At 47.8% G+C, this 14,292-nt stretch overlaps 1 protein-coding gene across 3 annotated transcripts in view; it reads right to left on the bottom strand.

Annotated features, from left to right (window-relative positions):
* LOC100714278 (protein THEMIS3-like) overlaps window positions 1–8,111 on the bottom strand; it is a 47,814-nt gene extending 39,703 nt beyond the window's left edge. Inside the window, exons 1-2 of one of the 3 annotated variants that reach the window (XM_063231959.1) lie at window positions 7,834–8,111; window positions 2,542–2,676 (exon numbers count right to left, since the gene is read on the bottom strand). In XM_063231959.1, the coding sequence (XP_063088029.1) occupies window positions 2,542–2,638 (97 nt within the window). In that variant the 5' untranslated portion in view covers window positions 2,639–2,676; window positions 7,834–8,111. Of the gene's footprint in view, window positions 1–2,541; window positions 2,677–3,709; window positions 3,902–7,833 lie in introns of those variants that run through there. The other 2 variants (XM_003464438.2, XM_063231960.1) reach the window with 2 other exon arrangements.
* Between the last annotated feature and the right edge of the window lie 6,181 nt (window positions 8,112–14,292).

Genomic DNA, 14,292 nt, shown 5'->3' with positions numbered 1-14,292 from the left:
CAAGTGCCAGTGCTTGCTTTGCAGCCAGGAGCCCAGGTCTGAGCTCCACAGTATCCCAGCCACCAGGATGGGAACAGGAATGGGAAACGGTCATGAGATTCCAGGGCAGGGTTTGCAGGCCCTTAAAACAATTCTTGCTGTTGAGAGTGAGCCAGGGGCTGATTTGTCATGTCGCCAGTGGCAGGATAATGTCTATTGATCGTGAGGTGTGAATGCTTAAATACAACATTTATTACAGTAGAAGATACAGTGCCATTAATTTCTCTCAAAATTCAACCCCTTACACCAAACATGCTTATCCCGTTTTCCTTGTCCCTTTCTAAAGCAGATGTGGAAGTCCTTTTTCATGAATGTCTTCCTGGCTGCCCCAGTGTCCTGAGTTGATTCAAAGTTCATGGGGATTTCTGTCCAACAGAAACATGACACTGTGTCCTCATCCACCTTATCATCAGACCTGTTACCGGATGGCTTCCGGCTCTTCCCCAAAGCCAAAATGACCATGACAGGAAAATGTTTTGAATTGGTTGAGGGCTTCAAGGCAGCCAGGCCAGCACAGCTAAAGACACTCAGGAAAGAGGACTCCAGAGCTGCTACAGAAAGTGGCAAGGATGATGGGACGAGTGTGCTCAAAGCAGGGGGAGGACTTGGAGGGGACGATGGCAATGTGCCTTTTACTGCAATGAATTTTTACACATTCACTGTGTTTTCCCATCATGCTATGTAGAGCACATTTTCCTTACACGTTTTCTTAAAGCACTCTATCATAGATTTCACTGTGGCTCAAAATGTGGATGTGGTTTTAACTGTGTTATTACAAGTACCCATTTCCTGTTGTCTCAGGAAAAGTGCCACACACTGAAACCAGCCCAGGACAGGCTGATGGGTTTCCAGGGTATGTGAGTCAGTTGTGGGGCCAGGTTGAACACGGTGGCCGTTCCACAGTTCAGAGTCCTCCTAATAATCACAGGGTCGAATGTCACCAGCGTGTGTGTGGAGGGAGGTGACTCGGCCTGAGATGCCATAGGCCTATGAAAAGTGCCAGCTCTTAGCCCAGAAAAGACAAGAGCATAAATCACGTGATGCTTCACGTGGAAATCACCTGTTAAATTTTAATACCAGCCACACAAGCTCCCCTCCTTCCTTCTCCATTTCACCGTGGGGAGCTTGTTTCTGCCTCCCTGCACGGGGCCCCTATCCCAGGGGGAGGGAGGGGCTGTAGATTTGTTTCTCCCATTCCCCAAAGTGATATAAAAATAGTAAAGGCAGTCAATGGTAATTGATGAATTTCAATAACATAAATAATGGTTATAATTGCAATTGAAAGGGGAATATTTTCCACTTTGATTAATCTGACCCCTCTGGGCCACCATTCACAGAGGGATATGCAGGGAATGGATGATCAGGAAATGGCTGCAGAGGGCCAGGTCCGCCACCAGCTGTCCACTCTGCCCAGACTCTTCTCTGTCCGACCTTTCTCCTAGCCCGCCTGTCCCTACTGCAGAGCTGCTGCTGCTTCTCACCTCCCATTCAGGTCCCTGCAGGTGCCAAGTTCCTCGTGTGTGTGTGTGTGTGTGTGTGTGTGTGTGTGTGTGCATGTGTGCACACATGGGATGCTGGGGACTGCAGGGCCTCCACACTGTGCTCCATTCCCAGCCCTGCTTTACTTTGAGGCAGATTTTCCTAATGTTAAACTGCCTGGGCTGGCCTTGCATGTGGCATCCTCCTGCCTCAGCCTCTCAAGAGTTCCAGGATTCTAGGTGTGCAACAAAACACCCAGGTCTGACAGCAGCAGGTCTTGAAGCCAGGGTGGCAGGGACAGAGTCCAGGGGCCACAGACATCTCCAGTAAGTGTGGCCGGTCCTGATGCTGGAGAAGCTGGCTCAGATCTGGGCAGTCTGCTTCCCAGGCCCGTGTACTGGCAAATGCCATTTGTCACCTGTTTTCCCACTAAGTTCCATTCCAGTGGTGACCGGGTTTCCTTTTATGATTCTGCCTGGCAAAACCAGACAGCAGTCCCCCGTGCCCGCCCCCCCCCCACTCATCCTGGGAGAAAGTACTGGCTCTCGGCCAAACCGCAGGAATGGCTGGGAGACACGAGGCACAGAGAAAGTGAGAATTTAACGCTGGTCTTGCAAGACGGAGAGTCTGGTAGATGGGCACAGCCAGGCCAGGCGTTTTATTCCCCGTGTGCAGCTCCCTCCCCCAGGGCCTCATTGGCTGAGTCCTTTCGGATGCACACTCTCCCTGGACCGCACCTGGGTTTATCATTTCCTTATGAGATATTCTTCTCTCTCCTTTCTCTATTCACATCAACACTGTCTCTCCCAAGACTTTCTTAATAGCCTTTTTCTCCACAATATCCTATTTGCGAAGGGACCTTTCAGATGCCCGAGTTGTCACGTCCTGAAACTGTTAGGCGAGATTAACTGCTAATAATTTTCCACCCAGAGTGAGCAGATTTGTTGTGGAAAGGCACCACCTTGAGTTTGTTTTTCTTACAACTCACCGCTTACATTCTGTAACTGTTCTGAGGCACTGTACCTTCATATCCCACAGGAATGGTGACGGTCCCCAGATGCTGTTCACCATCCATCACTTCTGCTCTGATGTGGGAGGGGATAAGGTCAACCACCGTCATGATGTCCCCATTGGAGAATGACAGGTTATTTAGCGACCCTGGGAAGAAGCATTCGAGTGGAAAAATTAGCAAGAGCCGAAGTGATGCTCAAAGATCTGTATGAATCTAGTGTTTCTATTGGTAAACAAAAACTGTAAGCAAAACACGGTTATTCAGATTCATTAAATCTGATGCAGAAGTGAATTCTTTTCTAGAACCAGAGAAAAACTACTGTTTGGGTGGTTCTGTATCTTTTATAAAGAGGCAAAACTTTAGGTATGCCAGACTGCATGACTCATCCTAAAACACTTTGAGATGACTTTCCTTCAAGAAGGGACAGTCATGATTTGCCCTGTCACCTTGCCCTGGTCACACATGGCAGAGTCGGTGCTGGATGGCTTTCTGCCCCAATGGCTGATTTCCTTTAGACATGAAAAATGCGATACCATCCGGGGGATTTGTTTTTGTTATCATCAACCTAACAAAAGACAATTCTTCAGGATCACACTTATCTCTGTCTTAGATTTCTTATGTCAAACTGCAGTAATTTCTCAGCACAGTGAAAAATATTCACTGCTTCAGAGTAACATTTTTCCCCTTTTCTAGGCAATCACTAAACTTCAAATAGGCATTGGTAGATAGCTTCCCTCCACATACTCCTGTCAAATTATATATATACAAAAAGAAAAAAACAAAAGAACCCCATAAAATTTTCAACTAACAGGAAATATAACATACACTGCATTTAAAGCCAAGTAGAGAATCTTAAGATTGTATATTTCATTCTGCCCAGGGGTAAAGAAAATGTCTTAGTAAATGAATATATCTTCCATAAAGACAGCATTTTTCTCTCTTTTCTAATTCTCTACCATCTCAGGAAAGAGAAATTTCCCCTTGAAGTTATCGAAAAGAAATAAAGACAGGATTTTTTTAGGGAAATCATCCCAAAGGAGTGGCTCTTAATTCTTGGAGATAGACTCCCTTCCTTCACTTCGATTCCTGGAGCCCTGTAACCAGGAACGCTGAGCAAGCCCACAATCCTTCCAGGAGGTGACATAATTCCCTCCTGGAATCAGGTACCACTTCCCCTACCTGAAAAATAGTTTCCTTCGGTCACCTTCACTTTTCTAGGCAAAGAGTTTGGATTTAAGGAACTGATGTAAGAATTCCAAGTCTGATCCATGGTGTTGAAGGCGATTTCCCGTGGAGGACACAGCACTGGAAGGAAGGAAGTGAACTGCAGACAAAAACTGTCCCTTGCCAGCAGGTGAGAAGCCGGAGAGCACTGACCCTGAACGCCCTGATAGAAATAACAGGGAAGTAGATAGCTGCCCCGGCCAGGAGGAAAGGCCACGGTACAAGGATTCTCCTGCTCTGCTGGGAAATGTTCTCACCCAGCCCTTTGGGAGTGTCTTTCAGTTCGAAGACGCCCAAACCCTTAGGTGCAAACATTCATCCAGTTATTGACATGCAAGCCTGGGATGGGGTCCGTATTTCTGGCAGGCTGCCGGGCGACACTTGGGCCACTCTTCAAGAAGGTCCCAGAGATGTAAGCACTAGGGATGCTACCCTAGGGTGGTCCACAGGCCCACAGGGTCAGCTTCACCTGTGGGCTGGTTGGATGCGGCAGCGAGCCCAGCCCACCAGGCCAACCTGACACGTGGCAAGCTCTGACAGGTGGCACCTCTGAGGCTGAGGAGCTCCTTAGGGATGCAGAGTCTCAGGCTCCACTGGACTTTCTGAACCAGGGGCTTTCTTCCCTGCTCTGGAGCAGCAATGGCAGCCTCAAGCTCTTGGAGGTGACACCCTTCAAAGCTCAGAGCTGAGCTGCCCACACAGGTTCCTAGGGCCGCCTGCAGGGCCTCATGCCCCACCCACCACAGCCCCACCTGCCCTGCACCCTGCTCACTGGCCAGCTTTTCACCTTTCCTTCTGATACATTTTTTTTTATCTGATTAGAAGAATCACATGTATCTATTGTGGAGAATCAAAGGGTAAAGAAGGGGAGAAAAGTCTCCTCAAATCGCACCTCCTTCATTTATACTTCTGGTATTTTCTTCTAGTCGTTCCCTCTGTGCAATGTATTTGATATTGTTTTTTGCTTTAAAAGCACTTCATAAACATAATTTTAATTCCTATACTTAAATGGTAGACATTAATAAACTCTTTTGTACCGATGTGAGACATTGGGTCATTTAAATTTTTTTTTCTATACACGCAGGGAAGAGCTTTATATTAATTTCTTATTTCCTTTGGATAAAGTTCTATGAGTGTAATTACAGTAATTACTGTGCTAAATGATTTCCATGTTTGTAAGGCTTTTGTTATCTAATGCCAAGTCGCTTTTCCGAAAGTTTTAAAGAGTTGAAACTCATTATCTACAGAGTCCTCTCGTCTTCTCCAGCTTTGGGAACTACTGGCTTCAGGGCATTTGCTGAAAATGGTGAAGGACACATATCCGTACTGGCTACTTTTGTTTCTTTGTGTAGTGATGCACGCCCACTCATTTGCACACCCACTTATTTGCACACATGGTCTCCTTGTGATGGTACCTGTGAGTTTCCCAGATCCTGAGGCAACTTCATTCCACCCACATCTGCTCCTTAAAATCTTCTTCCATCTCAGGGCATCCAATGGCCATGGCTAGACCAGCCTTTCTCTACAGGGTGGCCTCAGGCCCAGGCTGCTCTGCACTGGGCCCACATCCACACTGGATGCTGGTCACAGGAAGCTAATTCTGCAGCCCAGCCTCGTGGTTCAGGCAGCCCTCTTTTGACTGTAATCCCCAGTGAGTCTCAGAAGGGACCCTAGTACATAAATTATGAGTGTGTGCATGGGGGTGCACACACTGACCAGAAAAGGATGCCTTTTCTAGAACCTGGTGATGCAGGCACGCAGACGTTGGTGGTGAGAAAAAAGGGCTTGCTTTCAGCAGTGACCTTACATAGCACCAACCTGCCGCACAGCTTCCTGGAGCCGAGAGTGCCGTCTGAGGGCTCTTGGTGAACATCCCTGGACATGAGATGGAAGCGCTTCCTCTTCCTGTCTCTCCTGATGCCAGTGACCTCTCTCTGCAGGACCCTTTCCATCGCTTGACATCTCAGCAAAACTCCCCCTTGTGATGGGTACTATAGTAGCTAAAGACCACCCAGCCACAGGTTTTGTCACCCAGGCATCTGCTCCCTGTGACTTCCTGCCATCCCCTGCTCCTTTCCTCCTGCAGCTGGGTTTCCCAGCTGACGGTGGCAGCTCTCGCCAGCCTGCTGTTGCTGGTGGACTGGAGTTGGTGTCCACCCACTTCTGCCTTAGGGAAGAAGTGCCTGTCACACCACAATACGTGCAGGTCCCTGCCTCGAGCCTGGGGAAGAGGACAGGAGAACAGCATAGGCCATTGACTTAGACAGAGAAAAGAACAGGCAAAGAGAAACAACTTGTCTCCAGTAACACCTGGAAAGATGGAGATGTCATGGCCATCTAAATGACAGTCACCTCAGAGAGGAACTCCATGACCGAGCTTCTTTTTGGTGTTAAAGATCATTAGAAATAAAAAGGCAGCTGGTGGTGCACACTTGCAGACCCTGGTATCTGTGAGCCATGCTTGAGATTACAATGGGGAGCTGATGGTGGTGAGGTGGATTTGGCGGCTGCTGCTGATATCCAAAAAAAACAAAGCAAGTCACTGGGTCTGTGTCTTTTCTTCTGTAAGTTTAGTTTCTAAACAAATAGCCAGACTGCTTATACCAACACTGGAAAGTCACATCGTTCCAGTGGCAACCTCTTTAATATTAGCTACACATTTCCTGGGGCAAGGGCAGGGAGAGGGGTCTCTTAGTCCATTTCCTGTGGTCATCACCAATTCCCTAAGACCAGCTGATTTATAAAGACATGTTTGGCTCAGGGTTTTGCAGGCTGAGGTCCCAGAAATGGTGCTGCCACCTTGCAAGGCCTTCTTGGTGCAACCTAACATGGCAGAAAACACAATATGGAGAGACAGCAAACCTGTCAGCTACAGCTCCTCCTGTCCTGTCGTTGCCATAGATACCATCCTGAGGATAGCATCCCCAAGGCAGCACCACCAAATGCTATCTGCAGGTGTAGAACTTTGGGATAAGTTCCAACGTGAGTTTTGGAGGGGACTTGTAACCATGGCAGGGCAGGCCATGGTGAGAGAGAGATGGGGAGAAAAAACTTTCCGGGGCCACAGAGCTGCAGTTCCCTGATCACTTGGAGTGTCTGCTTTGTTCTAGCCCCATGTCGGTGACATCAGGCTTCAGGGTGATGGCCATCAGCAGAAGGCTGAGAGGACAGCTCTCCACGTACATCTTTAGCAGCGAGCACAGAGAGCAGACACAAGCTTGAAATACAGACCTGTGTTGGAACAAGATGCAGAGAACCATCTCGACCACATAGAGCTTAAAAACAAAACAAGATCAAAAAGCTGAACTTGAAGCAGGCCAGGTTGCTGGGATGATTGTCTTAGCTGCTGCATGCGATTTTCTTTCTTTATGGGAGGCAACTTTCAACCAAGTAAATAAGATTCAAACTAATAAACGTGAACTTTGAGCCCTCTTGGTGGCTGAATCATATCAGGACAGGATTTGTGTAGGTGTGGACTTCCTGAATAGGCCAGAATTCAGTCCAAATTCTGAAGCTATTCTGAGCAACCCTGTTTTTCAACAAATGGTTTCCTTGGGGTTACACTACTGTCTTTGAAACTTTCAACACAGTCCAGAGTGTGTTTCACATATTGTAAGGTTTCAGCTTGACAATGAGAATTATCTGGAACCATCAGGTAAATTCTCCCTCACAAAACAGTGACACTAATTCCAACACCAAATTATATCAGAGCAAGTTACACTGATGCTGTGAAAGGCTTGTGGGTCACCGCGGCGTGGTAACTTTGTGGCATTTAAGTTTTCATCTTTGTGGCATTTCATCTTTGTGGCATTTAAGTTTTGCATAGACAAGCTGGTCAGCTTTTCTTGAAATGCAGAGAGCCGCAACAGGGGGCAGGCTAAGCCCTGACTCTGTCCTCAGGGGGACCCCAAACTCACCATGTCATGGCCCTGCAGAGCGCTCTTGGAGCCATGGTAATGGGCTTTGAGGAAGGACAGTGGGACAAGCGCTGTGTACCTGCAGCCCCTGGAACCACTGGCAGGCGGGATTTTACGGGTTTCCCCCACAATGGAAAGGCCTGACCAGTGGGCGCGCCTCACCTGTGCGGATGCAGACATCTGAACTGCAGAAGGCCCCAAGGACTTGCTGAGTTATCCCAGCAGACGGGCTCGCATTTCCCTCGGCCGATTTTCACTCCGATCCCAGAGGCTCTTCCGGAAACGGTCTTGGGCTGTCCTGACACCCGAGGAAGATCTCGGGCCTCATCCCTCATCATCTGGAGCTCTGGAGGAGGAAAAGGTGCCCTGTTTGTCCTCGGCCAACGTCCTCAGAGAGGGAACTGCCGCTCTGGCATTGCGTTCGCCTCCGCTTAGGACCCTCGGGGTTAGGTCTGGCAGAAAGCACGGCCGGCTCGCGGCTCTTCTGCCTTCGGTTTCCCTCTGCACGCCTCAAGGAGGCAGGACCTATTAGTGCACACGTGACCCGTTCTGGCCAATGAGATTGAGGGGCGTTGGGGGTGTGGCCGCCAGGAGCACAGTGGGGATAAACACGAGCTCTGCGTGCAGCCAAGCGCCACGTGGAGCCCCGAATCCCATCGATGCTGCTGACCAGCAAGACCGACGAAGCGCTTCTCATTGCCCGCCTTCCCGTCTGTGAAGGAAACAAAGAGTTCGTTAGCTCTTCATTGGGCGTCTCACTGTTTGGCGTAACACATCCTGTCTCGGGTCCTGACCCTCTCATGCGCGGCCTCGGATTAGGCCTTCTGCTGCCCTCCACATGGAGGAGCGTGGAGGAAGAGGACAGACGTGCAGCGGGTATCATCGGCTGTCACGCAGGCACAGGGCGAGATCACATGTAAAAGGGAAGAGCAAACAAAGAAAACATGTCAGTGATTTAAAAGTGAAAGTTAATAAAGAAAAAATAAAAGATCGCTAAATATATATGTCTATATTTCATTGTTAACACTTTATAATGACAGACACTTGGAAGTAATGAATGGTTCAGTGAAGGGTTGGGTACTTGCAAAAATGGACTTTTTAGAGGCTGCTGATGGTTTGACGTAGGCGTGTTGGTGAGTGTGTGCACGCGCGTGTGTATGCATCTGTATGTTATGGGGTTTCACAGGTGGCCCTCTGTATTTTTCCACACCTGTGGATTCAATCCACTGTAAATTAAAAATATTTGAAAAACATTGTGTCATTACTGAATGTCCACATAGCTTTTTTTGTCATCACTCCTTAAACACTGCAGTATAACAGGTAGCTGCACAGCCCTCTCATCGTGCTGGGTATTACAGTGATCTACAGGCGACTCCAAGTGTATGGAGAGCACACGCAGACTGCAAATACTGCACCATTCCATATAACCAACAGGAGCACCAAGGATTGGGGATTGGTAATACACATCGGGAGGCCAACACCCCAAGGATACCAAGGAACAGCGCTGTGTGAGTGTGTGTGTGTGTGTGTGTGTGTGTGTGTGTGTGACACACATAGTAGAACCTCACCTGTTTCTATGTGTGCAGAAAAAACAACCTCACTGACTGGCTGTGTGAAAAATGGTAACAGCTGTGCTGTGGTGTGATGGGTCATTTTCTTTTACTGTTCACTGTTCACTTAAATACTATAGTTCTGCTACCTTAGCCTGTACTAATTGTATAATATAGGAAAACTGAGAGGCAGCTCAAAGATGCCCTCTCCACATGGTCTCCCAGTGGTCAAACCCCTGAGGCTCAGCTCGGAATTTGGATGGGAAGGGCAGGGATCTCCCCAGGATAGGTCGGATGCTCAGACACCAGCTCCTCAGAACCTTCCTGCCAGGATGATGAGGGGTTTAGTCAGACTGCAAAACTGTGAGATAAAACTCCATTAGTTCCTTGCAGATACCAGGGTGTAAATGTAACATGTTAATACGTTATTATGGCTTCCCCATCCTGGCTGGGGCTCCAAAATCAAGATTATCAAATATTATAGGCCTTATGCTCTATTTTTACTACCTGAGCACCAGCAAATAAATTTAAATGGGAGGCTAAAAAGTACGAAGGTCGCTCTCTTACTGACTGAAATGAGAATCTGTTCTAAACTTTGAGAATGGTGTATCTCCTTCCAAGGCAAAAAATAGCTTAGAAATTTAGATTCATGTAGGAAGGCTTCTGCAAAGGTTGTAAAAAATAGCCTCTTTATGGAGCTGAACCCTCCCTGGGAAATTTTATCGATGAAGTTTAATGGGAACTAGTTTCAGCTGAAGTAGAATTTTTTCTCTCTGTCACTTTCCATTGGACCTAAGTACATATCTGTCTTTTTCTCATCTACTTCAAAACATGATTTTAAAATATTGAAGTAATATTTCTTTCCCTTCAAAGAATGCTTGTTCCAAGCAGGAACCTGCAGTACTTTTCTCCCCCAGCATTTAATCTGTAATTTTGCAGGTTACACTCATTTGCAGATTGGAGAAAGGGCCTTTTATTCTTCGCAAAGCGTTAAAGCAATTTAGATTAATGGGCCTTGGACTCTTTGATACCTGTTTTTAAGGCATTTTGAAATCTATGGAAGAAGATACCCTTTTATATGTGATAAGTAAAACTCTTGGCAGATGAAAGCCTTTTCTTTTCCTTTTTGTTTTTACACAAAAGAAATCTTCAGAACTGCAGAACAACTGCAGAGGCAAGAGAAAGCTTCCTGTGCAGGATGCTTCTCGGTCCTCCAGTGGGCAGGGACGCTCCCAGCTGTCCCAGGGAGTGGGCGATGCTGCAGGGCTCCCAGCTTCCAGCCAGGGCAGAGGAGCCTGGGCTCCCTGCTGGGAACTTGGGACCAAGCCTTGACCCCTGGGTGCCACTGCCGCTCCCTGGAACCCATGCAGCAGGCCTGATAGTGCCTCCTTTGTCACTGTCACTGCCCATAGGCCCACGGGGACCCTGCTTTCTGATGAGGATGACCCAGGCCTCCAGTAGAGGCTGCATAGAGCCCTGGTGCCATGGACAGGGGTGGACACTGCCATGTAGAGAAAGTTGGGGCTACTGCCAGCTACTCCCTGCTTTTTTTTTCTTTTTGAGACAGGGTCTCCCTATGCAATTCAGGCTGGTTTTGGCCTTACTTTGTAGCCCAGGCTGGTCTTGAACTTGCAAACAATTCTCCTGCCTCAGCTTCACAATTGCTGGGATCACAGGAGTGTGCCATCATGCCTGGCTTGCTCCCAGTTTTTGGCTAAAGACTTCTCAGACCTCATGGATGCCCTGTACAGGAAGGGAAGCTGAGGCAGGTCTTGCATGACTGGAGGCAGAGTTAGAGCTCAGAGTGTATGTGTGGGTGTCTGTATCTGTGTGCCTGACTGGAAGAAAGGACAGTTACTAAGGATGAGGAAGAAAGAGGCCAAGAAGTCACACAGTGTTTTCCCATACAGGTCCCAGACTCAGCCTTTCCCTGACTGCACAGATGCCCAGATGTGGGGAATTTCGATTTGGGGCCTCAGGGACAGAAGAAAAGATGCCATTAAAAACTGGGGACTGCAGGATAAAAGGCAAAAGTGAAGTCAGAGGGACCAGCAGCATTTAAAAGTCATGAGCACAAAGATGACCACAAGGACAAGTCTAGAAACCTTCCCGAGGACCAAAAGAAAATTGAAAAATTAAAAGCACAACAACAAGAAGAAAACGTCACATAGAAAAAGAGCTCATCATCATTAACATAATGTGATTCTAACATAAAATTATGTGACATAAAGAGGGCGAAAAGAAATATGGGTTAAAAAAACCCAAATTAAAAAACCCCAGGGGTAGACCACAGAGACCCCAGAGAAAGTAAGAGACCAAACTGCTGTGGCTCGAAGCTACCTTCTTGATGCTGTCTGTTGTGGGAGCCCTCGGAATCTGATACAATAATGATAATCGGTAAGTCAATATCCTGCTTAAAAGCGATGAAAGAGAAACCATGAGCCAGCTTAGAAAAGAAAAAAATGAGAGGTATAGAGGGACCAAAAAGTGAACTAGGAAATGGCAAAGCTGAAAGAACTTGACACAGAAGAAATTTAACCTCAAGACTATGAGAGTTCTCTGAAAATATATTTGAAAAGTTAGTAGAAATGAATAATTTCCTACAGAAGCACAATTTATCAAAATGCATCTGATTAGAAACAGAAAACATATAAACAGACCAATTTCTGTAGCAGAAAGGGAAGAAGTTATCAAAGAAATACCAAGTGCACACACACACACACCCACACATATGCACACACACGCACACGCATGGTTTCGTAGGATAATTCCAGCAAACCGTTAAATGTTAGATGACTCCTTGTGCTCCTCTGCTTGTTCTAAAGCATCATAAAAGGCCTTTGTAACCCTCCTTATGAAGCAAGCATAGTTAATGTCTAAAGCTGATTTTACATACTCAAAATGATGAAAATAACAGTCAAATGTCACTTACGAATATTGACGTCAATTTTCTAGATAACATTTTTGCAAACCATGTATTGTACTAACACCCTGACCCTAAAACATCTTTTAGGTCTATGAACTCTTTAGTGAGGAGGATTTGTCCTTTATTGAGTGACTCATCCATTGCTTGGGTGCCGTTTGTGTGGTGATAAAACTACTGTGCTTTCCAAGTAGAAACGAGGTCACGGGGCTGGGGCCCTGATCCCACTTGGCTGGTTGTTGTAATTGGAGTTTACAGGGGAACAGATTTAATACAGGAAACAATTCACAGGATTATTTTACAATATTCAACCCAAACAGTGAAATGTAATACAGTGCGGAGATCCATCCACACACTACAGACCCAAAAATCCAGCCGAGGGCCTGGGTCCCACGATTGTCTGGTTTGAGTCCAGCTGAAGACCTAGAGCCTACGACAATGTCTCATGCAAGTCTGTATCAAGAATGTGCGGCAACATGAGGTATCTATGTCAGCAGCTGAGGGATCTGTGCTGGAGCCAGAAAGCGACACTCAAGGTAAGGACTAGAGCTCCCTGAAGAGAACCACAGCCATCCTCAGCAACACTGAGGACCTAAGCTCCTCCAGTGATGAGAACACCCGAGTTCGTATCAGGAAAGCCAAAACGACAAGCTTCTCCAGGAGGATGAACAGCTCACCATCTTCCCCTCCAGTTCTGTTTTTTATGCTGTTGGCAACAATCCTCAGATGGGCCTTTTACACCCAGCACCACACTGGCTCCAGTCAGCTGGGTGTTACACGTTGACCATTAATTAATGCACCACACTGGTCCTTTTCGCAGAGGGGAAATTTGGAAACTGACTCATACAGGGAGATGGTGAGCAGGAAGGGGTTCTTAGCCCTGTGACCCTGAGCAGGTTACTTACTCTGAACTGCAGATTCCTAAAGAATAAAACCAAGAGGAAGAATCACGCGCCTTAGCCCCAGGGCAAACAGACAATCCTGAGATTTCAGTGGCCTGAGTCTGAACTCTGCCCTCACTCCCTCTCTGTGACACCTTGGCACTTACCCTGGGCAGAGTCCAGGCCTTGGTTTTCTTGTCTGTAAAATGAGGGTCACAACAATGTTAATGTGTCGTGGTTTACTCCGTGACACCCGTGGAGAACCACGTGTCACACTTAGCCAGCACTTACTACAGAGTGTTAATGATTGCTAGCTGGACAGGTTGCAAGGGTTAGGGCCCATGGGCGCCTACACAGTACCTGGTCCATGGGAGATACCAAAGGTTAGCTTGAGAGGGCCTCTCAGCCCTGACTCTGTTCCAACCCAGTTGGTCTACACAGTGAGCTGGAGAGGGAGACCAGACCTGATTGGCCTTCAGCTCTGGACCAAATAGGAGGCTGCAGCCTGGCCAGATGGGACCTGGTCTCCCTGCAGCTGAGTGAAGCCTCCAAGGTCTTTCTCACACTTGCTCCTTCTAAAACAGTTAGCTTTTGCAGAAATGAACTACTTCCTCCAAGGGTGTCCCGTCATGAGCTAATTACCTTCTGGTGCACCCACCCCTTAAAGGTCCCAACACCCCAACCCAGCCGCAGTGGGACCAAGCTTGTGGTGCATGGCCTTCTGGGAGGTACAAACTATGCCTGGTTGGCACTTCCATCCTCTTCACCCTCCCCTCAAGGATACAACCCAGGCCAGGGAGACCACCCTTCAAAACCTAGCAGCTTTCAAGGAGCACTTCCCAGGAAAGGTGCTGAAAAAAGCCAGAAAAGACAAAATAATTGGGAAAATGTAATCAGAGAACAGAAGTCAGGGTCAGGAAGGGGGATAAGGAGAGAAAAGACTTCTCTGGTGTATCAGACCAGTTAGCAGAGTGAGAGGGGGAGACAGAGGAGACTCGGGACACCCAAGGCAGCAGGCCGGGGGCCAGGAGGAAGGACAGGGTGGAGAGAGCCAGTGCCTGGGACTCCGGACCCTCCTGGCCTCATGTCCAGCCTGCCAAGAAGGCGCTTACCAGGGACCTACAGGGGGTCCCAGGCTCAGCTGAACAAAAAGGAGGGGAGGATGCTCTGCCCAGGCTGCCCACAAGGACGGAGCTTCCTGCTGCCCTCTTCCTTTTGTGTCATCTAGGATGAATGAGACAAGTGGAGTCCCCAATGCCAGGTGCTG

This window comes from Cavia porcellus, unplaced genomic scaffold (genome assembly GCF_034190915.1).
Source record: "Cavia porcellus strain 051 isolate PalLab524CR breed Dunkin Hartley unplaced genomic scaffold, mCavPor4.1 scaffold_20, whole genome shotgun sequence".
NCBI lineage: Eukaryota > Metazoa > Chordata > Mammalia > Rodentia > Caviidae > Cavia > Cavia porcellus.
This window is presented reverse-complemented; position numbering and strand designations above follow the sequence as displayed.